General features: G+C 42.4%; 1 protein-coding gene across 1 annotated transcript in view; it reads left to right on the forward strand.

Annotated features, from left to right (window-relative positions):
* The first annotated feature begins 11,046 nt into the window (after nucleotides 1–11,046).
* The window catches only part of grid1a (glutamate receptor, ionotropic, delta 1a), a 244,883-nt gene continuing 231,600 nt past the window's right edge, over nucleotides 11,047–24,329 (forward strand). Inside the window, exons 1-2 of the mRNA XM_073482243.1 lie at nucleotides 11,047–11,126; nucleotides 12,677–12,832. Coding sequence (XP_073338344.1) covers nucleotides 11,048–11,126; nucleotides 12,677–12,832 — 235 coding nt within the window. The 5' untranslated portion in view covers nucleotide 11,047. The remainder of the gene's footprint in view (nucleotides 11,127–12,676; nucleotides 12,833–24,329) is intronic.

Raw genomic sequence — 24,329 nt, forward strand, 5'->3', positions numbered from 1 at the left:
TTGTCTGTTGGACCAAAAGAGGAAGCAGTATGAAATTAATGTGGTGCTACAGTCCACAGAGAGAGGTGGTCAGAGTGGATGGATCTGTCATCAAAATGTAGGAGAGGCTGCTGTCAGTCAATACTGAAGCTTCTTTTAACCATGAGTGCCATCATTTCCTAACATTAACCAAGCCCTGTCAATGTGGCAGCAGATCAGAAAACACTATGTGTTGTTCATACAACATATTTCGTCATTCAGTTTGCAGGACTTGTTTGGGTCAAGACATCTCAATTTTGACTCTTCCTTTTTGGGTCAATGTCTCAAGTTCTCCGGCTTGCAGGACTAAATTGCAGGAATACCATTTTAAATCTATCATGGCCAAAATGTCTCTTTACCTGCCAGTGCCCGGTCTAATTCACTGATGCACGTGTTCAGAGAAGACAGAAGATAATTGTATGCAAATGAAAGAAGGACCTATCTCCTCTGGGGAGCCCCCTTCATTCTGAGTGACAGCTGCACCAAGTAATGTACGTTTATCGGACTATTCATGACTTTGTCATTACTGTTAAGCCTTAGCAGCGTGTATTTAAAATGATCGAAGGCCTCCCTCAGCGGGATAATATCCTACTCCAATCATGTTTGTGCCACTGAATGGATCGCTTGGCACCTTGTCGTCAAATGCACTGTGACAGTTAACGTAATAGGCCCGCAACAGTAGACTATATCATCTGCCAATTAATTAATCCAATAGAGCCTGGCTAGGCCTATTAGATCCCATTCTAATTAATCAGATGCCACCAGAATACTCTGTCACTTACCCCAAATTTGAAGGATAATTACCCAAATGGAAGCCAGCAATTTAACTGCAGAGATTTTTTAAAATAATATCTGCATTTAAAAAAAAGGAAATGAGGCATATTCCTGTGTATTTTCAGTGTGGAAGTGACAGATTTACCGGGATGTTAAAAAACCTTAACTGCGAGCGGTAAACCGGCTGCAGGGGGACATTTCTACACAGAAACTCTGGTAACTATCAGGATGAGCTTCACAAGTAGTCGAGAGGGAGCCATACATTTGAAGTCACTAAAAGGAAATCCAATTTGGTTTCATATCAGTATCGCTTATTGTGTTAGATTTTGTCATTAGGCCTGAAGCTTTAACTTCTTAAAAGTAGAGTTGGGGCCAAAGGGAAGGGAGGAACCCCATCGAGTTAAAAGAAGACCAGGAACTGAGCTGAATACTAAGACCCTTGTCATCTCTACCTCTTACGCTCAGTGTGAGAGAGAAGGAAAGATCTTTCAAGCACGTCTGTGAAGGTGGCAGTGTGAGGACAAGAAAGGGAAAGAGTGAGAGTGGGACAGCATGAGAGAGAGTGAAGAGGGGGAGAGGGAAATGATAGAGAGAGACAGACACTTTGTTAGTTCAGTAGATTGGAGCCAACTTTCCAGAGCTTTGAAACCCAACCTTAACTTCACTGTGAATAGATAAAAATAAATGTCAACTTGTTGGGAGCTGTGCTGTCCTCATGGCATTTCTCCCTCCTACTGAACTTTAATATCCGTGTCACAATTTCGGTTTTATTGCCATTTAATTTGTTTAATTTTTGTAAATGCTGATAACTTATTGATACTCTTTTACCTTCAGAACAGTTTTACCTACAAACTACCTACAAGTCTGTGCAATATCATCTGTTGTACTGTTGTAGACGCAACATAACAACAACACACAACTTTCATTGTGCGATAAAGATGTAAAGTTGATACGTATTTCTTTCATCCAGTGCATATGTCAACATGTCATCTGTGGACTCAATGATTGTCCCTACCGATTGGTTGGTTGCCACAGTGCTCTTCTCTCTCTTCTCTGGGAATTAAAAAAAAAAATGCATCTTATAGCTTCTTTCTTCATTTTTCATTAGCTGATGGTTCTTGCTGGTCCCTGCACTCCGCCACTTCACCATGTTCATTCACTGGCCCTGACATAAAAGAAATATTTCAGAATGATAACCTGAACAACCCTGACGAAGTCTTAGTTTGCCCCCCTGTATGTTTGTGAAAGAATCTGGACATGACCTCGGACATAACCCAATAAAAAATGGCAGTACCTGGAAGGGCAGTGAGGTAATCAAGGACTGTACCTTTAAGACATGGGGTGGGTGGGTGGTGGGGGATGGTACACCCTGGAGAGGTCAGGAGTTCGTCACAGGGCTGACATATAGAGACAAACAACCATTCACACTTAGCAATTTAAAGCAACCAATTAAAATGACCTGTCTTTGGACTGTGGGAGAGAGAACCCCAGAGAGAACCCACACAGACACAGGAGAGAACATGCAAACTCCTCACAGAGAAGCTCCAGTCAGGAAAATAACCAATGACCTTTCTGACTTGTGGTTTTATTCATGTTTCATTTGTTTGGGATATTTTATTATTTATTTTGCCCATTCCTGTTCTATTAGAATGAAAAGTGAATTGATCTTTATAGGAGTGTACTCACATTACCCGCCTTTTTTCTGTTTCATTAGATCATTAGCTCTTGTGTATTTAAGTCTGTCTTTTTTCCTCGCTTGTTGTCAGCTTGCCTTTTCTTTTTTCATCATGTGTCTCCTGCGTTCCTGTGTCTGGTCCTTGGTCCTTGCGCGTTCCTGATTTTTTTCCCCCGTTGCTTAAAGGTTTGTCCTCCGTTTCTCCTTGTTGCTTTTTTGTTGCCAGCTTTTGTTTGCCTGCCGCTTTGTGGCTTGCATTTTGAATATTGGACCTTGGATAGCTCGCCTTTTTGTTCTTTTACTTCTCTACCTCTGTGTGTCGTGGGTCCTTTTTTTCAAGAAAACATAACAATATCTGTATTTTCTTTATCAAAATCTGTATACATTTTCTCTTTTGCGTAATGGTCGGAAATTGAGAGCTTTTTAAAGCATCTACAAACATCATTTTGAGATGTTTTGTGGATGTTGATAATTGGAATAATAGATGTTTGCCAAGCAGCAGCAGAGCTTTTGAAAATTTCAGACAAAGTCTCTCTGTGTCTCACCACTTTGTGTGTTCTCCGGTTACCTTTGAGAGTCTTCCTTTCATTTTGAATTTAGTAATGACTCAGATTGACCTGCTCTTAAAAAACTCAAATACTCAAAGGATTTTGTTGTTGTGCTCACTTGCAAAGCGTGCCTCTTTGCAGGTAGATTTCTACTGTGTTTCTGCTAAGTGGCTCCCCTTTAAACAACCTCATCCACTAATGACTGTCTTGCAGGCACAGCTGGAGTGAAATGTAGCTGACACAGGCACCGGGTTCAATAGCATCGCTAAGGGCACCCAAAACAAATGGCTGAACAGTCGCTATTAGGCATATAAATTGTAAACATCTCTGCAGGCGAAATGAGTGCCTTGCAGATTCTGCTAATGCAGGATAATAATGAGGCTGCTTAAACAACAAGTTTGTCTTTCATTATGAATTCATGGGCAGATTTTCCACATGAATACCATTATTTAAACGAACAAGAGCTCTCAAAGTCTTGGAAGTGCTGGTGTTTTTGGTTTGTGGTGAAGTATTTCTTCAGACAGACCAGCATATAGGTAAACATACTGTACAAATGCAAATGTACACATACATAGTGTAGGGTGTCCAAACAGATCAGTGTTACCTCCAAATTGTGCACCGCAAAAACAGAAAACACTGACCACATCTGGTATATGTGCTCTTCTTTTATTTATAATAGGAACAACCACAATGCACTCCTAGCCGGAAATGAAGATCAGACACGAAGGGAAACTGTGGAAGGCTGCAGTGTTGTTTCTTTTGACATTCATGAACAGCTTGCTCCAGTCAGACTCATTCAGTAAATCCAGCCAGAACAAGCTCTTTTTGTATTTCTCAGACCACAAGTGATAGTATAACCAGCCAATAATGTAGGATATTTACTGCATATGTTATCAAAACTATTTTTTCACATTTGTTCTCTGTGGGGATGGAATAGAGTGAGACAAGAATATAAACCCACCCTGCACCCAGTGTCCAAAGATGTTAATGTTTGGACTAAATCAAAGTCCATTTAGGCAATTTTCGCCACTCAGTGGTCAGTAGTCATCTTGGCAAAGGCCCCAGGCAGTCATTTCAGCCTAACAAGACCAGGCCCCCATCTAAATGAATGGCGAGAGAGCTTTAACTTCACTTTCAGTTGTCAGTGGACATAAAAACTGTAAAGACTCTTCAGTTGAATCTGATAAAAATCGCTAAAAAAAAGTTGGTGACTTTGCCCCAAAATTAGGTTTAAAACTTCTCTTCTCGACAGGTTATTCTTCCACTATGCATGCGCTAACCCGATTGCCAGAATAAACGTAAGCAAAGTAGGTTTCTGCAGGACCACAGTTAAAACTTTATGTTTCTTTGTGTTGCAAATGTATGTTTCCTTTAGGTTCAAGTCTTAAAGTTTTCCTCTTGTCACAATGCTGTGCCTATACTCTGGTAAGGTTTAGACACTTGGTTAGGGTTAGGAAAACATCAAGGTTTGGCTTAAAATACCTGTTTTGGTCGCCATGACCATGGATGGAAACAGTCTGACTTCACATGAAAAATAGCCAATTTTGGTTGCTACAGAAACAGCTGGAATGTCTGCAGGGCTCCCTAAAAAAAACACCAAAAGGCAACAAAAACAGCAAGACATACCCCTAGCTGCCTTTAAAAATTTCCAGTGGTGTGGCTCGAACTGTGGACAGCCATCTGCCAGCCTTGTTGGCTCTAACAACACCACCACTAATAGCTAATAAGCATTTAATGTTAATGTTATAAGCCACGTTTTCTACTAATGTCAACCTTGGACATGTCTATGGTTTGAAATGTCAATACACAGCCTATGACATGTAGAAATTTGAACATATTTGTGGTTTGCAGAAATGTTAACTGCTAACACCTTATCCTGTCAAGACACCGACTTCTTTTACGGCTCAATCCAGAGTGAGGTTAATGTCTCATGTTTGAATAATCTCACCTTCCTTGGTAATCCTGTGCGTTATCGAGATATCCTCCTCCTCTTCCATGCTTATTCCAAATCTGTCTGCACCAGATTGGTTGAAACTGCTGTGAATCTCAACTGTAGGCTTGCGTCAATGCAATAACACGTTAGGCTGATATGTTTCATGGTTTGGCTGTTATAAAGCAGACGACTGGCTTTTAAAGGGAATGAGCATGATGTGTGTCTAACTACCACAATTTATGCCATTATGGACTTTTTTATACAGAATGTTCTGTCTCCTCTCTAATAATGTCTCTGACTCAACAACATCCATCGTGGTTATCATTTAGCTGCAAATAGTTGTGGGAATTTGGGCTATGTTTAGTCTGTCCTTTTCTGTCCTTTTTAGTCCAAGATGGACGTCCGTTCTAGTCCAAATATAGCTCAACATAGACCTTTGGTGAAGGTCGTTATTTCCGAGGGCGACACTGACAACATTTCTGGAGGCAAAGTATTCCTAAAAAGAAATATGGGCGCCACAAAAATACATAAGTCTGTGATGTTTCTTAGGTTTTGGCTGTTTTGATAGAACTTCTTTGTAAATCATATTGTCTGAGCTGTGGAAAGTTTGGCTCTGATAAAAATTAGTCTTGACCATGAGGGACATCTAAAACAGACCTTTACTTTGTCTGGATCAACCACATTACAGAAGCAGCATCATATCATAACAAGCCTGCAATCCATGAGCAAGATTATACTTTGAGCAATACGTTTCATTTTGCATAGCTGAATAAGACCGAGCCCAGAGTTCTGTCCCTGCCTGGAAAACTTACAAACCTCTCCTCTAGTAGCTGTCAAAGTTGTTGGCTGACACAGACAGACCTACAGTTCCCACTTCTTCACAGTTCCTGTCCGCTGGTATATTTTTCCATACATATATATATATAATCATTTATTTATTTATTACTTAGTACATATTTCACCAAGGTTCAGCACGGTGTAAAGTTGAAATATCTAATGATGTGGGTAGTCAACAATTCAGTCATTGAAATTCAGAGTCTGTGACTGAGGTTGCGCTTATTCTCCCATAACATGATTAATCTATAATGTTACCTCAGGCTGTGTATTTGGAAGAGAGAGTCTTGCTTATTCACCTCTGGTGCTGCAGACGCTTATTGCCATTCCCTGCACATTTCTGCTTGACATGAATGGATATCCAACTTGTCTCGAGATCTAACCCTCCTCCAAATTGGTGTATGGGCTTCATACAACTACATCCTGTGCCACGCTGGGATGGACAGGGCCAAGTGGGTGGTGACAGACTTTATTTAACTCATGATATTAAAGTGTCATCTCGTGGAATCCTATTACGAGTGTGGCAAGCCAGCTACTTTATTAATATGCTAGGATACTTTCTATGGTTGCGGAGCAGTGGTGCTGCTCTTCTCACTTGTGATACTGACACATAATGTTACATTATGTATGCCACACAACTGCTGCGGTAACTGGTCTAATTACGTTGACTTACAGTGCATTTAACTGCATGCTGCTGGCTCCGTCCACTTCTGTCCACAAATATGTGAGGCTAAAGGGCTAATGAAGTGATTAAACTCACACTTACTCTATGGCACATCACAAGTTATAAAATTACAGCTCCATGTGAGAGACACAGATAGTAATTACCCACTACTGCGTAAGAGTGTCTGTGTTTAAAAAGCTTTCTCCTCAGTCAAAAGCGGATTCATCCAGTGAATATACAAAAGCACTAACGGTACTACTAATCAGTAAGATAGAGATCAGCTACACAGCAGCCAGGCATCTGTATTACACTGTAAACTGCAACCATTTCACAGGCAGCAGTGTGCACAGCCCCAAGCCATGCATAAGAAAATAATAATAATTTAAGATTAAACAGAGAGATGGGACTCATCAGAGGGAACTGAGGACCCAGAAGGCATAAACAGTATTCTATAGAAACAATTAATCATGCCGTGTCTTGTGCCCAAGGCTTTTGGTTAGAAAAAGCGCATTATTTGGAATGAAGGAAAAAATTAGTTTATCAAAGAACAGTCCATTAGTAAAAGGTCACCGTATAGCAGTCGTACTTATCCATTCATGATTAAAAGCAGAGCTTTATTTTTAAACTTCCGCATGTGACGTCTCCTCCTCATCTATATTCACTTTTTGGCCTTGTTCCAAAAAGGAGGAGAAAAAACTCCTGCCTTTCCTTTTCACTTCATTGCTCGTGGCCATAAACATTAATGACTCAGGTTTGTGTGACAATGAAATTCCACCTTCATTGCTGAGAGCGGGCGTGACCTACCCCGCCGATGTCTCGGTGACGGTTTGCAGCACTTTTTGAGACTGACTTATGTTGACACCCGTGGAGATGCATGAGGTGAAGCATAGCTGCAGCTGAAGGAACCAAACCCTGACGGATGCTACACATTTTTAAAAAAAATAGGGGACGTATCTTTGACCAAAAGCAGAGTCCAAAATGGCTGATTATCTATTGCATGGCCTGCTCTCTATGGAAAGGTATTCCCTCTATCGTATCAAATCTACTTACTAATGCATGGAAATCACCTACTCATGGCACCAAACACACAGCGCTATTCATTCAGATATCTTATGAATACCTTTCTATATGCAGAGAATAAATATTAGAAGACATACATTATTTTGAGACATGCCTGCGTGATATATGGTAATGGCTAACATAGCAAGAGTTATAACTTATACATATATATCATCTATGAATTGAGCCTCGGCTTGTTACAACACAGCTCACCCGTGAACCAGAAACAAAACTGTCACTTGATGCAATATGCAGTTATGACTCCAGCGCCACATCTAGTATATTCTTTGTTTTGTGACAGTTCAGGACGCAAAAATATTATTTTTCATTTCTTTAATCATTCAACATCTTCTTTTTATTGGACTGCTTCTTTGCAGCATGTATGTGTGAGTCAGATGAAATCCATTTTTGTCATTCTTATGCAGATTCTTTGCACAACATGCACAAAAAAGAGAAGACAGAAGGAAAAATGGCAGATTTGCATCACATACAGACAGAATAAACTCCAGCGAACTTAAAGGAGACGTGTTTGTCATGATAGGGTATTTTTGTACTTCCTCAGTTCTTGATTTGCTCCTTCCTGCTTCTTGTGTTTTTTTGCCACCTGCCTTTTTGTTTCATGCATTTTTGGACTTACAGTATCAGTCACAGCTTAAGCCTGCCGTCGTGTCTGCAGTTAGGTCCTCACCTTTTTGCCAAAACCGTGACAATTTTAGGTTTTTAATTTTATTTTGGGTCACTACTAGAAAAGGTTTACATGTTTTATTGTCCAGTGCTGCAGCATTGTATTCCCCCGCTGTCTGAAACGCTCTGTTTCAGCTTCTGTCTCTATAAGGCCCTCCTCCCGAATACCAAGTCTCCTCTGATTGGTCAGCTCACACACGCCTGAGCCAGTACTGCTCACTGTGTCTCCGGTCAGCTCTGCCATGTTTTCAGCTTCCAGTTAGTTTCACTTGTACCATGAAAATAGATGTAAAGTATGCTAATGTGTGAATTTGTGATGTCACAAAGATGCAGAATTAAAGGCGGGACTACGGACGTGGCGTTTCAGGAGCAGTGTTTTCTGTGGGAGAGAGGAGCTTAAGATATTATTCTTCATTTCTTTAGTCATTCAACATCTTCTTGTTATTGGACTTTATCATCGCAGCTTATATGTGTGAGACAGATGAAACACATTTCCGTTATTCTTTTTGATTTTGCACAAGAAGCACAAAATGTACTACTTCTTACAACAGAAGAAAAGGAAGAAAAACGTCATATTTGGATCACGTACAGTCACAATAAACAGCAGCAAACTCACAGGACGAAGCCTTTATGAGACCTGTGTGAATTGCCACTTAAAATGAATAATTTATGATTTTTCTGATGAAATCCCAGCAACATATTGCTTCATAGATCAATGAAATTAAGAGATTTATTCCCTTGCTGGGACGTGATGAATTGTTTATGGCGTTTTGGATGATTGTCAGCTTAAAAAACGGATCTCAAGGTTAATCTTTCTGTTTAAATCCCTTTGGAATGAGTCTCGGGTTGATCTACTGTGTGTTGTGGGAACTGTACTCGGATCAATAACAGCGTTTTTCTCTTTTTGTGCCAAGGCTGTTGCCCCATATGTATTCTGATATGTGGGTCAGCATTTAGCAAACATGCAGACATAACTATCTGCTGTTCTGTTCTTGTGCTCAAATGGGCACAGTGTGTTCTCAAACACAGTGTATTGTGAGTGCCTTCCCCTTCAGCCTTTTTGTATGTAAATGACATTTTTTTTTTTTTTTTTAAATAAATTCATAAATCGTTGTGGAAAGCTGAGAACTGTTTGCAGTATCCACAGGTGGCCAGTAGGGGTAGTGTGTGATTTTACAACAACTTTGGAGGCATGGATGGCAATGAACACCAGATCACCACGATACAGAACATGTGAGACTTGATTTACTCGGTTCTGTCTGTGCAGTGTTAATAAAATAAAACATAAAAAAATAAAAAGGTATTTCCACAATCATGGTTCCAAGATTTAAATTATAAAGAAAAAGAAGCAAACAAAGCAAACAAACATGGAGATGTGTAGCAGACGACGGTGACATGGCTGTTTGCTCTACAGGTGCCTCTTTTTTCTTTTTTTTCTCGCTCTCGTGCAGTTTGGTGAAGGAGCTGTCCGCCGCCGCCTGGTGCTGAAAGTTTGCGCGCCTCTGACAGACTTAACCAAACAATTAAGAGATATTTCCGTTTTGATTACAGCCACGAGAAATATCCTTTAATTGTAAGATTATGCCCATCTAGAAACTCCGTCTCCTGCACGACTTCTTCTTCTTCATCTTCCTCTTCTTCGTAGCTCTGCGAGGCGTGTGACTGACTGGCACCCTGTGGTCTGATTCACAAAAAAATCATAATAATAAAGCTGTCCTTTGCCATAATCCCGCGATAAAACAAAACAAAAAAAAAAAGGAGCAAGGAGGGCGTCAATTTGGCTGAAGCAAGAATCGATGGATCGATGAAGTCATGCAGCTGTAATAAGAAAATAACCAAACACCGAGGCGTTTGTGTTTGTTCCACCGCTGTAACTCCATCCGGCTTCAGTCAGGCGTTGTGGACTCTGTCACGTTTGTCCCCTCATCCATCAGCCCTCGCCGAGGAGCGCGGTGCGTAAATCCTTCCTCTCTGCCACCTCAGCTGCGCTCCGTCGCCACTCAAAGTGCGCTGAGAAAAATAACGCCTCCCTGCGCCCTCACACATCTCAACCCCCCTGGAAACGCCAACTTCTCCATAAAGTAAAACTGTTTACACCGCCGTCCGCTTCCGATCTACATGTTTGGTTTTACGCGAGTTTTTTTTTTTTTTTAATTGATTATTATTATTTTTTTTTTGCTTGGTCTGTTTTCACCTCCAGTCATGTGTTTGGATATCGCCTCTCCGAGCGTCTCTCTCCGGCTAGTCCAAATCATTTCTACCCGGCTTGTCGGGACAGCAGCCGAATCGTGAAGTCTCTGCAGTCACGTGATCGAGACAGGACTGAAGAGTGTGTGTGTGTGTGTGTGTGTGAGCGTCTCTCCGTGTGTAGTTAGAGGGGTGTCCCTCCTCCGCAATTTTTTTGCTGCTTGCCATGCTTTAGACGCCGGAGCGCAGGGAGAGAGGCGAGAGTGAGAGAGGTAACGCCGGGCTCTCTCACCGGGCTACCTGTCTTTTCAGTCTTACCTCGGGTCCCCGTCGGTTCTTCCTCGTCTCTTTTTTTTTTTGTTTAGAGCCCACCTTCCTGCGGTCGACTTGTTTTTTTTGTTGGTTTCCAAAAGAGAGAGAGAGAGAGAGAGAGAGGAAGAGGAAGAGAGAGGGAGAGAGAGAGAGAGAGGGGGGGAAAAAAACTGTGATAATTTCTGCAGGGTTTCATGCGGGTCTGGTGTGCCAGGAGGAGGACCGAGGTTCTGTTTTGCGCTTGGTTTTTTTGATCATCATCATCATCTTCTTCTTTTTTCCCCTCTTTGGTTGCTCCATTTGGACAGTACAGGACAGCCGAGCGGAGCTTGGATGAGCCGCCTCGCTGAAATCCCGAGATGGAGTTGCTGCTGATCTGCCTTTCCCTGTGGATATTGCAATGCAATTCGGCCAAAGCGGACTCCATCATACATATCGGTAAGCGTCCGATCGGGCAGCATGCTGTTCGGGGGGGTTAGACAGGTGTAAAGGCAGAAGCGTGCGGGGATAAAGCTGAGCCGGAGCATACTGCGTTGATCAGAGGATTTTTTGGTGAGAGGGCGGGATAAATAGTCTATTCAGCTCGCATCCTGTGTTTAAGCAACACTTTGACTCTCAAGTTGAAAAGTTGGCGTTTTCCAAACGGCCATGCCTCTGACCTTTACCACTCCAGCTATTCATGTCCATATTCATCTCTATTTTTTAAACATTTTTATTTGTGCAGACATTTCTTCACTGCATGCATGTTGGCTTCACATCTAAAGCACCACTGTCGGCCTGCAAATTGCCAATTCTGCATCCCCCCAAAAACACGCATTACAGTAAGCAGAAAAGGCCCGTTTTCTCTTGACGCTTTGGTGAAATTAAGCCAAATTGGCTGAGGGCTCTCTCAGGACCAAGCTACCTCTTGTCTGCACCCGACAAGCCTCAACTTTCACCGGAACGTGACTGCAATGTCAATACGAAGACAGAGGGAATGTCAGTGGAGTTTCGTTTTAGAGATGCAAAACGCATAGAGCCTCTTTGTTCTCAAACTTCAAACCAGAGCTGCGTTTTTGTTTTTTCTTTCCTTCAAGGCTTGAAACTCGTCTGGAAGGATTCTGATCTGAAACATCGCGTCACATCACATTTGATAGTTTTGCACATACATACATACATGTCCACCCCCCCTCCTTCTCTCTCTCTCACTCTCTCTCTCTCTCTCTCTATCCCCCTCCACAGACTGAACAATAGCCTCCGTTTGCGCCCTCTGTCCGGTAGCCACTTAAAATGACTGACGCTGTAATCTCAGATAAAAATGTCAATGTCACTGTGAGCAAATTTGGTCTCGGTGCTCCTCCGCTGCTGCTGCTGCTGCTGCCGCTGCTGCTGCTGCTCTCAGTTTACTGCAACAGTCTGGCAAGCAGCAGGTGCTCAGTCACTGGCTTAATACAGAGGTGGGACTCCATCCAGATAATATTGGCTGATGCGCTGCTTTACGTTCGGGTACCCCAATTATACTTCTCATTTCCTGAAACCCTTTCCCGTGATATATGCGCGTCTACCCAAAGCAGCTGATGCCATTTTGATAAACAGGGGAGGGAGGGAGGGAGGGATGGGGGGAGGGATGGAGAGTGTGAAGCTTCAGCATGCCTCCCACACCACCAGGCCTATAATGCTTATTAGGGAAGGGTGCCATTGATCTTGTAGTGGACGTGACAGCCATTTCTTTTCCAAGTTTGGCCACTTTACGCATCAAATCATATGGTGGCGCTGTCCATGGTGCTGAAATCTGGTCAGGGCGCACTGGGACGCACATGTTGCGCAACTTCCAGCCTAAATAAAGCACAAACAAGACAGATTCCATACATTATTGTTGAGTAATGCAACACTTCAACAGGTTTTGGACAATAAGATAAGAAAGAAAAATATTTAGTCTGTAAACATGAAGGTATATACCCCTCCTCCGCCCACCTCTCCAATAACCTGTCACTGCTTTTATTCAACAGGTGCCATATTCGAGGAAAACGCAGTGAGAGATGACGAGATTTTCCAGCTTGCCATCTCAGACCTGAGTCTGAACGACGACATTCTGCAGAGCGAGAAAATCACCCACTCTGTGAAACTTATCGAGCCCAACAACCCCTTCCAGGCGGTGCAGGAAGGTAAGATTGCACTTGTTTTTTTACGTGATTATGTCAGGAAGGTGGTTTTTACCTCTCTGGAAGCCGAGGAGGGGAGGCATGAGCTGATCGTCATTTCACATGTTGATCAGTCAGAGTGGTGTGGCTGGAGCCTGAGGAGCTGTCAGTGATGATGATCCATGTGTCTCTGGATGTGTTATGAGAGAGAGTGTATGTGCTGAAGCAAGGTGTCTTCTGTGGTTAAAAAGCTAGGTGGAAGCATTGAGTTAGAGCCTAGCAGCTGAAGATAAACCTCATGTGAAATAAGAGATATTTTTGAAGATGATCAAGTGTAATTCCAGCACCAATACTCCACTACTGAAAAATCACAGGAGAGAAGAATATTTCTGGCTTTTATGTCTCTCTGAAGGATGAGCGCTACGATTTTCATCATGCACATTTATCAACCTTCAGCTTCTGCCTTTTAAATGTTTTGTCTGCCTCATTTGGGCTGCCAATGAGTGCCCAGAATGCACACACACACATACACACACACAACGCACACACCTCCACCAAAATGGACCGGAAATTAGCGATTAAACTATTTTAGTCAAGGTTATCGCTCTCAGTCACTGAAAGATGGTCCCATACAGTGTTGACTGCAAAAGTGATTAAAAATTCTTCCGCTAAAATGAATCATTAAGACTTTAATAGGTTCCCAGGGACCTTCAAAGGCTGTTTATGTCCCCTGCACTATGTTACCAGACCTTACTTCTGTCCCCAGTTGTACAAAGGCCTTGATGACTCATTGCTATTCATAGTGCCCCTGACAGGCACAGAAAGATGGTAACATTTCCTGCCGTTTTGCTATAATTATGCTCTCTCGTTTAGGTCCTTAACAATGTCTCAGATATCGAGCAGTCTAATTCACATGGCTTTTGTAAACTTAAATCCCGATGAGGCTCACATGACTGGCAGAGGAGATAGTCCTGTTTTGTGCTGCAGAGATGAGATTAAACAAAATGTATTCCACACATCATGTGTGACTTGGCTCATTTTTTCAGTCGCTGTTGCTTGAGATACAAAAATGTAGTAATTAAACAGACATGCCAGCAAATCATTTGGCATTCATGCAGCAGTGTGATTAGTTCTTCAGCATAGTCAAACATGGGGTGTTTAATGGGCGCCCACTTAAGAAGAACTCATAAGTATCTGAAGGATGTTATTTCTTTTGATAATTGTCTAGATACTATTATAGCGCAGCTGTAAGGGTAACTCCACCAGTTTGACTCATTACAGTGTGTTTTCAGGTCTTGGGGAGTACAGCTGCATATGTGAAAACAGTAGTATAAAGCCTTTTTATGGCTCCAGAGGAAGATGCTTGTAATCTTATAAATTGCCTCCAGGTATGTCACTCAGTGGTGAAGTTGCATGGTGGGTAATGTAGGCACCAGGTTTTGAAGAGGAAGAAGAATGTGTAGAATAAAAAACGTGACATCTGTGGTTCTGCTTTATCGATTTTGATCATTTAAGCAGGTCTAAATTATATTAATTAGACAAAGCCCTTCCATCATTTAAAGGGTAATATCACCAGTTTTCCACATTGAAGTGTGTTTACAGGTCTTGGGGAGTACAGCTGCATATGTGAAAATGTGTAGTATAAAGCCTTTTATGGCTCCAGAGGAAGATGCTTGTAATCTGATAAATTGCCTCCAGTGATGTCACTCAGTGGCTCGGTTGCATTGTGGGTAATGTATGCGCCAGTTCTTGAGAAGAAAGAAGAATGAGAGGAATAATAACAGCGATTTTGATCATCTGTCTATAAACTGTCCATAATGAGTCCAAAAGTGTTACAGGAGTGCACTGATAGACCAGTGGACTTTTTCAAAATCTGCTGCCTATATTACCCACAATGCAACCTAGCCACTGACAGACATCACTGGATGCACAAAAGGCTTCATAAACTACGTTTTTTACATATGCAGTAGTACTCCCCAAGACCTGTAAACGCACTTTAATGTGGAAAATTGGTGGAGTTACCCTTCGAAGAAGTTGTTGATGATGCTTTAAAAACATTAAAGATGTGCAGAGAATTTTAAAGATTACTCACAGCTTTTCTCCTCTGATTTGAGTGCTTTTTGGTAGCCTTGATTGGGCGTCATTTAACACGCTCAATTGCTGTTTACAGTTTCCGCTCAAATATTTGCAGAAATGGTTATTTAGAGGCCACTCAGTTTCTGGAGAGAGTGAGGGGATAATATGCAGTCGATGACATGGGGATCGATGGGTGGCCCTAGGATCCTTGCACCAGACGCAAGGCAGCGTGGTGGGTGATGAGTGACAAGCAGGATGAGTCGACCTTTTGCTTTGCTCTTTTGTTTGCTGCCATCCCACTGTGAGTGGCAGTCAGGACCTCGCCATCACATGGCAAAGAAGGAGAGGAGGGGCAGGGAGAGGAGAAGGAGAGGAGGAAATGAGTAGGGCGATGAGGGCAATGAGGATGAGATGATAGAGGTGGAGAATGTAGAAAAGAGGAAGGAAGGTGAGAAGAGCAATGAGGATGAGAATAATCATGAGTACCAGTAATGGTGTGGGGGGGAATATTATGATCAAGACCTGAATAAACATGAGTGGACAAAAGAGGAGCAGGAGGAGAGGGAAGATAGGAGTGAGGTGATGAGGAAAATTTGCCAGCGCAGTGAGAAAAGTAGTTGCAGCGTCATGTTTGTCCTTATTTGGCTTCCTTTGACCTTGCACTGGTGCAATGTATATAAACAAGGATGTCACACAGACACCATGCGCACAGATACGCTCAACTATTCAGTCGTTTAAAGATGACAGCTCAAGGCTGGCTGGATATACCGCCTGACCACATTACTGGCAGATGCCGTCCCTATTTATAGGCTGGAGCAACTGGAGAGAATGAACAGGACGAGTTCAACACCAGGAGAGAAAACACAGAGGATCACTTGAGGGATATTAGATGCCATCAGTTTGCAGTGGTGTCACAGAAAACAAACAAACATGTGATCGGTGAAACAGTCTCATATATCGATGACATTCCACCTTCAGTTCCTGTACTTTATAGAGACCAAGATAAGGTAATGGCAATAATTATACACAGTTCTCTGTGAGGGGAGGACCTCACTTATCTAGTGTCAGTGAGTCATCACTCAGGAGAGTAGGTCCAGAGTAGGTCTCAGAAGGATGTGAAAGTTCAGAGCACGACCACAGCCTACACAGTGAGGTACCGGTGTCACACTATACATCATGTTCAGTTCAGAGCTCAATCTCTCAAGAGTATGATATATCCAGTGAATGGCATAACTGAATCTGACAATGGCAAGTGTTAAAATGAAAGGAATGTGGTCTCTCACACATCTTGAGATTTGCACTTCAGATTTTCTTTCAAGCTTGATTTAAAAGTAGAAGTTTGTCCTCTAGGCCAGAGGAGGATACGGCAGAAACAAAACTTTTATAACCTTTTCTTTTCGGCATTTCACTCGAATGAAGCGGCAGAAAGGGGCACAGCAAAGCTTCCACCTTCTTGTGTGATTATGTAAATCAGAACCTATGCATATTTTAGGAAACGTTTTGCCTGTTAGGTGGATGTGCTCAGAGGACATGAACAATCCGTTTTAAAGGATTGGGAACCATACAGTGTAGAGTTGGTGCAACATTTGGGATTTGTCCTGCCATTAAAGCGTTTAGTTGAGTTTAGTTGACTTCATGTTTTAAGTTGAAAGTTTATCCTCCTGTGTCAGGTTTTATTTTCCACTTCCTGTCTTTGTCTTTTCCTGCCCCCTTTTCTATGTACACCTATGTTTCTTTTGTTCAGTAGCCCTTGTGTATTTGTTGGTTTGTCTGGTTTCGTCCTGCATCTCCTGCATTCCTGTGTCCGTTCCTTGTGTGTTTTGTTACTTGCATTTTGGATTTTTGTACTTCAGCTGTCATTATTTAAACTCGCCTTTTGTTGTTCAACCCGCCTGCCTCTGTGTCTGTGTTTGGGTCCTTTTTTGATGAACTGTGACGGATGGGAATGTCATTAGTTTTGCTAGTTTTTGGTCATAAATCAATGTAAATTCAATGAAAATTCAGAGGATCACCAAACTCATTAGAAATCATACTCAAGGGATCTTGAACATCTGGTTTCAGAGAAACCCACCCTGTAGTCGTCAAGATATTTGACACAAAACCAAAGATGTAAACCTGTTGGTGGAAGATGAAAAGTTCCTCCTCTGGGCACCATAAATGTCTGATCAAAATTTTATGCCAATCCATCCGATGGTTTCAGACAGTTTAGTCTGAACCAACCGACATTAGCTATCATGGCTAAAAATATTAACTTATGAAAAACAGAGAAATATTCAATAAAGGAACTTCAACATGGATATGTCGGACACAGTATTTAGAGTTTCTGCTAATTGGCATTCAATCTTTTGCTCTCCACCTTTTGTAACAGCACTGTTGAAATCCTTTTTATGACACGTTTTGTAGTTCTGTCAAACCCCTGCAGGGTCCCATTTCCTTTAAAACGTACATTTAGAACAAAGCAGGTAAAACAGAGCCATCTGGCCAGTTATAGGAAGTCGTTTCCTGCTCCTCTAATGTGCAGTAATTTGTTGAGTGTTCTGTCCCACTGAGTCCTCTTCACACACCACACCACGAGTGACCCTCCATTTTCATCTAACCCCTGCCAAGGTAACGTCAAGGAGGATTTGAGTCTTTGCTCTTTCTGTCCCTGTAAGCCAATAGACAATGAAGAACTTGCAGTGCGATTGCTTTTTTTCTTTCTTTTTTCTCTTTTTTTTTTCTTTTGCTCAATCTGTACTGACAAAGGTGGAGAAAATGGTTCCTTTGAAAGTGTTGGCATGGGTAATGTAATATCCTTCATCTGATTCTCTGCTTATGACAACTCATTACTCCCCATGCTCTAAATGTGATGGAATGCTGCCCTTTCACTATTATTGTCCCGGTGAATTTAATAATGCTGCATAAATCTTGGTAATGGATTTGTTTGTTTTTTTATGTCTTTTACCAGCACTACACAGAGGGGGATGATCAGGCCATTTTACTGGCCCCTGTTAATTACCCAGCGGTTATTTTAATCCGTCATAAGCTCCTCAATGGGCTGTATAAAGGCCTGCTGGTACCTTAATCAGCTAAGTGATGTTGCGGCAGAGGTATACCTTTCACCGTTTAATCCTCTCACAATGTAAAGCCCACTGCTCCGCATCCGTGTTAGCCTTTAGTGGCTTGCTTGTGTTTGCACACTGGTGGTCAGCTACACATTAAATGGTATTCTTATTTAGGAGAGACACGAAATAGAAAGGCAGATTATTACTCATTTCACCCATCCTGAAAATATGATGACTCAGTAATACCCAGCTTGAGGTGATTCTTCTGCAGTTGCCATAGGGGGCCTGGATAAAGATTATGATTGGATTAAAGTATACATGTATATATCCACATATTTGCATTTAAAGGTCTTACATTAAGACCTGGGGCTCAAAAACCAACTATCTTTCTCCACAATGTTACATATTGTTGCTTTAATGTTCAAAAAATACATTACTTTTCATGTAAAGTCCATTGCTGCAACACCTCTATTCACCTTCTGTGTGAATTCCCCCGTTTCAGTGCCTGTCTCTTTAAGACCCCCCTCCCTTACAGCCCAGTCCATTCTGATTGGTCAATACTTACAGGCCCGAGCAGGCAACACCCACTATTTTCCTACATCAGTTCAGCTGCCATTTTAGGAAACCTTGGCCATGCTGGGGGCAGTGACTGTTCATTTGTGACATCACAACCTAACAGAAGACCTGATGGCTCCTTTGAAGGCACAATGTTTGAATACCGAGAATTTCTGTATTGAGCGTTTTGATCATTTCAAAGTATTTATCTAGCACCTAGTGTTATGGTTGCACAAAAAAGGCCCAAAGCCAAAAAACGCAAGGCAGGCAGAAGAAAAGCGAACAAAAAGCAAGCTTTATCAAAAGCTGTAATCCAAAAAAAAAACAAAACTGTCAGGAAACAAAAACAAATGAAGCAGGCAGCGACAAATCAAAGAACTAATGAAGTACAAAAATTAAAAAAAACTAAACAAAATACACACAGGCAGGAACATGAGGAGCAAAATAGGACACGGGAGATGCAGATGAACCAACAAAGAGTGAGCACACGCATAAATACACAGGAATGATTAACTAGTGAAACACAGGTGAGCGGGACAACAGACAAAGACAGGAAGTGGAAAGTAAGGGGAGGAACGGAAAGGAAAGGAAATCACAGAACTGAAACACAGGACCATAACACCTAGACATGCTTTATAATCATATAAGACATGGCAAACTCCCTTTCTACACTTTGTGACCTTTAAGAGAAAAATAAACACAGGAATAGTCTCACAAAATGGTGACAAATAATATCGATTACTGCATTAACCAAAAAGTGACAGATGTCCATCACGCCTCCTGCGGCGCTGACGGGTCTTGAATTTGTTCCACCCTTTCCTGGTTTGAGCTTCTGATAACACAGCGAGAGATGCCCACGTAGCCGCTGGGTTCGCGCGGGCCGTTTCTGCATTTGTTGCGCAAAAGTGCAGCGAAGAACGTGTGATTAACAGTATATCTGAGGGCCTGAATGTGTTGATGTTGTATTTGTGCAAAGTGCCATGTTGTTGTGTGTGCACTGCATGTGCTGTGTGAGTTTGGCTCCCTGCTGGCTGTACGCTACTGTTACACTCATTCTTTGCCTGCTTCCTCACAACTCAAATCTGTCTCCTTGAAGAGAAAAATCATACTTCTTCCTACTCACAGGCCATTCCTTCTGCTGTAACTGACAGTGCAGTTCTGTGGCTTGTACAAACCTGTATTTGACCCTCTATATACAGTACCTGTGCCATTCACATTATACAGTGTGGATGACACAGGAGAGGCCCTATGGGACCTGTATCCACTGTGGGCTGACACACACACCGAAGAATACATATTTCTCCAGCTTTTAGCCAGAGTCAGCAATGTTTGGCAACTGCTGAGAAAAAGGGAGCAGAGAGAAAGAACAGAGTACAGAAGGAGGGAGCCAGAGCGAGGTCAAGGCTGTTAAATACTGGATCTGCTTAGCTGGCCTCCAGGTTCTGTCCTCTGCGCTGTACAGGAACAGCTGGTCAGTATCCCTCCTGCAGTGGGATACCTCTGTGTCACATCGTCCCGACATCTGTAATAGATGTCTCATTCTGCATTTCTCAGACTACCCTTGAAAGGACAGCGTGAAGCCTTTGAAAGTGAATTTTGAGTCAGAACGCTCGGACTGCTGATTAACTTCAAGAAAGGCGTCAATTCACTTAAATGTCACGTCTGATCTGTATTCAAAGGAATCATCGGCGGCGTGCTAAATGTCACCATGAGCTGGGATTTTATCAATCTTTTAATTTGAGTAAACAGGGCCAGCCTTGTTGTGAAGCACAGAAACAAGTTTTCACCCACAAATAGATAAATAAATAAATAAAGTGCAACAGAGAGAGGGAGAGCAATGTGCTGCTTTCCTCGCTGTAATCTTTCAACAGATTTTTTTTTTTGCAGGGTTTTCATAGAGTGGAGAAGTGATGTTTGGTCTGCGATGTAAACAGAATTAGTGTATTGCACTAATTAGAGAGAGTGGCATTTACGTTTGGGTCTTTATGCGTTTATGCATTCATCGCACTCGCCATGCTGCCTCGCTTGCAGACAGCTGAGGGCTGATTTCAAAGTATTCTCATCGCTTTTCACACTGGCATGTTTGATTGAGGATGTTCTCGGGGGGTCATTGTGTATAAGGCTGACTAATGGCTTCTGGGTGGTATGATGGCTGTCTGTCGCTGAAGGACAAATGCGGGAAAAACACATTTGAGGAGCGGATACATTTTTAAATGGGCCGAGTATAGAAAAATCTTGATTGATGTTTGACTGTTTGTTCCTCCCATGGTGCGCTCAGGATTCCTAAATTTGGCATCAGAGAATATCATCTGTGTCATTTAGCACTGTCAGACAATGACATCAAACTAGCAGGCGACAGAATGTATCCTGGCCTCTCCCTGTGATTGTTGCTTGAAAGAAATCCAGCTTCTTTATTGATTTTGCGATATGACAGCAGCATCTGACGTGTGACAAACGGCTAAAAGAGCAAAAAATTCATAGCTATCGGAACACCTGCACGCGGGCCGCACATAACTCAGCGAGGCGCCTGTTATACATACACATGAACACACAACATATGTTTTCCCTATCACAGGTCCCTCAACCCTTATTCATGTTCCTGTCTTCTCTGGTGTGACAGATTTATAACGAGCTGTAGAGAACACGGTGACAGATGTTAGTGCTTTGCTACGACCCCAAACAGCCCCCAACCATCGCTGGGGATTGGCCATCAATACTACTCTACCTGTTAGAGCAAGAGAGACCGACTGAGACTGAGACACAAAGAGAGAGAGAGAGAGGTGGCCCAGAGGAGATGTCCTGTCCAATCAGATTGATGCTGATGAGGCCCTCAGCCTCCGTCCGTTGTTATACATCGCAGTCCCACATGTTCCTGGCATCATTTCTCTTTGCACACACTGTTATGCTTCGACTTTATTTAGCTGCTGAGATGACAGCGATGGGGAGGGGTGTCGGTGGTAGAGTGGGTGTATGAATGGTAAGAGAGGACTTGTTTGTTTGTGCATCGTGGTATGAATATGTGCCTTTATGTGTGTGGTTGCATATGTGTGTGAGTGTTTGTGGCGGTTTTACAGACACAGATTTGTGTTTTTTTTGAAAAACCGTGCTGCAGGTTTGGTGAGAAGTAGTGTCGGTGGTGATAATAGTTTGGGAATGGGAGGTTGTAACCCCCTCCCACCCCTCCTTTCTCTCACTTGTGATGCTGACTAGCTCAAAGGGACGTGTGTATAATTTACTACCCACCACCTGCACCATTGGCAGCGAGAAGACTTCATTTCAGGAAGGAAGACCAGGAGCTGAAAATCAGCCTCCGAGTAAATCTTATTAGAGGCTAAACAGGAGTCAGCCAAAGAAATGCTGTGCGGCTATCTCCGACTTTACATTCATTTCAAACAGAGAGAGGAAAGAGACATGCTGGAGGTGAGGGATGAGGGCTGGAGGGGTGAGGCAGAATGAACTGGTGGGCAAGCGTGATGCCGAGGGAGAGAGCGAGGGTGATGGAGATGGCAGAAGGCAGAGGGGGAGATAATGCAGAGGGGGAAACAGGGAGGAGAGGCTGTATTTTTGAGCCATACGGAAGACAAGAGGGACGAAGTCATTTGAAACTGTGGACTCGGCTCACTACCCTCATTGATGAAGAGATGCCAAAATGTATTTGGGAGCCATTGTTTGCATTACTGCCCACAGACACAGATACCGAGTGGGACCATCTGTCACAAGAATCCCTCCTCAGTCTTCCTCACTGTGTCTCTGACTCTCCGTCTCTCTCTCACTGCCACGGGTCCTCTACCATGCCCAGGCAACATGGATTTTATCCAGAGATGAGGCTAAGCTAGTGTGTAAGCTCTCTCTGAGTGAAATCAAAACCCAGCTTAAACCTCATGAGTGAAAGCCTAAAAGAGTGTAAAGGGTGAAACATGCAGGCATCGCTGAAAACTGGGTCGAATATGCATCCTAATATAAATGTACTTGAAACAGCTTGGCTGATGAATAAGTCTCGTATTTTATCCCAGAGTGAAAATCATCCCAAGCACTGATCAGAGACTATGCGGGGCTCAGATATCCTGCCTTCCCAAGGCGCCTGACACCAATTGTATCGATCTGGAGCTGCCCTTAAGTCCATTCACCAAAGTATCCTCTCTCTATGATGTAATGAGGCCTGAAATGTGCCCCTTTAACCGATCATTATTTAAAATAGTCTACAGTGGATCCATTTTTAAAGAGAAAATCTAAATTCCAGATCTAAAATGTATCCCTGACTCAATCCCAGCTGTGATAAATGTGAGAGTGGTAGTGCTTCATTAATTTATATGTACTAGTTACAGAAACTCTGGAGATTCTCAGACTTTAAACTTGGTAATTAAACCCAGGCCCATAGCAGCTGTATTTGAATCAGCTGATGAGGATGCACGTCTGAACACAACTAAAAGTAATGCTCAACTTTTGGCACTTTTCTAGCTCAACGTGCAGTATTAGTAAGAAGGAAGGAAGATGCCCCACCCCCGCATGCTCAGTGGATTGAGAACATAATGTCTGGTCTGGAGCTTGATATGTTCACTTAAGTCACTTACTTTGCACTTAAGTTTGCTTAAAGGTCCAGTGTGTAGGATTTAGAGGCATCTAGCATTGACATGGCAGATTGCAACCAACTGAATACCCCCCACTTCATCCTTCCTTCTCATACGTGTCAGAGAAGCCATGGTTGCCATACAAAACATGAAGGGCCCTCTGTAGAGCCACTGTTTGGTTTGTCCATTATGGGCTCCACGGAAGAGGACCTACTACCTCTGTAGATATTAAAGGCTCATTGTAAGATTAAGAGTCTTATTTTCTGGTGATTATACACAAAAAGCCCCTTTTATGGTCTGTAGGCTAAGGGTGGATGGGAATTGAAGTTCAGAGGTTTGCTCCTGATTTATGTTGAACATGACCTTCCAGTGTAACAACATTTACATAGTGTAATGCCTCTTGGTTGCAAAATCAATGAAAAGAAAACCATCACAAAGCACTGAATTATTACTCTTTGCTCTATCGCGCCTTTTTGAATCCATAATGAGATTCTAATATATTCTTTAAATCACTTGTTTCTGCGCTCATTCATCAACTGTTTTCCCTTTTACTGTAACAGCACTTGATCTCACAGATCACAGTCGAGAGCAAGCTGTTGCCCTCTTTAACATGGTGTGTTTAAGATCAGTCTGCCATACAGATCGTCTCAGCTGGAGATAAAGAATACTCTCGTAAATTACTGATTTGTAATTGTCATTTCTGAAACAAGCCAAGCATGTATTTCTGTATTGAAGTATGATTTCTCATGTTATCTAATGCATCACCTTTCATGCACATGTTCTCTGTATGTGGCGTCAAAGCGAGCCGTCATTTTGGGCTTTAATCATCATGAGAACGAGCTTTTGAAGTCCTATCCCACATCATTTATTTAATGCCTCTTTTTTCTTTAATTATCTTGATGTAATGAGCATCTAATTAAAGGGGCCTCTTTTTCAACAGAAACGCCACACAACAATGATCAGCTCCTCACATCTAAAAACAGGAATAAGAACAGTTTGTGGTTTATTTATAAAGCTCTCTCGCTTTAAAGTTTAGTGTCCCTCCGACTGACAACAAGCATCTTTAGTTTAGAGACATGGTTTCTAAACTTTTAAATCCCTTCATAATGTTTGAGTCACATATGTACTTCCTGTTCAAAATTAAACTGTGAATATTGCAAATCATTTCTGATGGCCACCCTTGCCGTCAACTAAAGCCACAATGGCTCTCTGCCACAGTGCATTGACATTTTAGCACTAAGCTAGGAGGACAATCCAGACTCGTATTATCTTAGACTG

This window comes from Pagrus major, chromosome 15 (assembly GCF_040436345.1).
Source record: "Pagrus major chromosome 15, Pma_NU_1.0".
Lineage (NCBI taxonomy): Eukaryota > Metazoa > Chordata > Actinopteri > Spariformes > Sparidae > Pagrus > Pagrus major.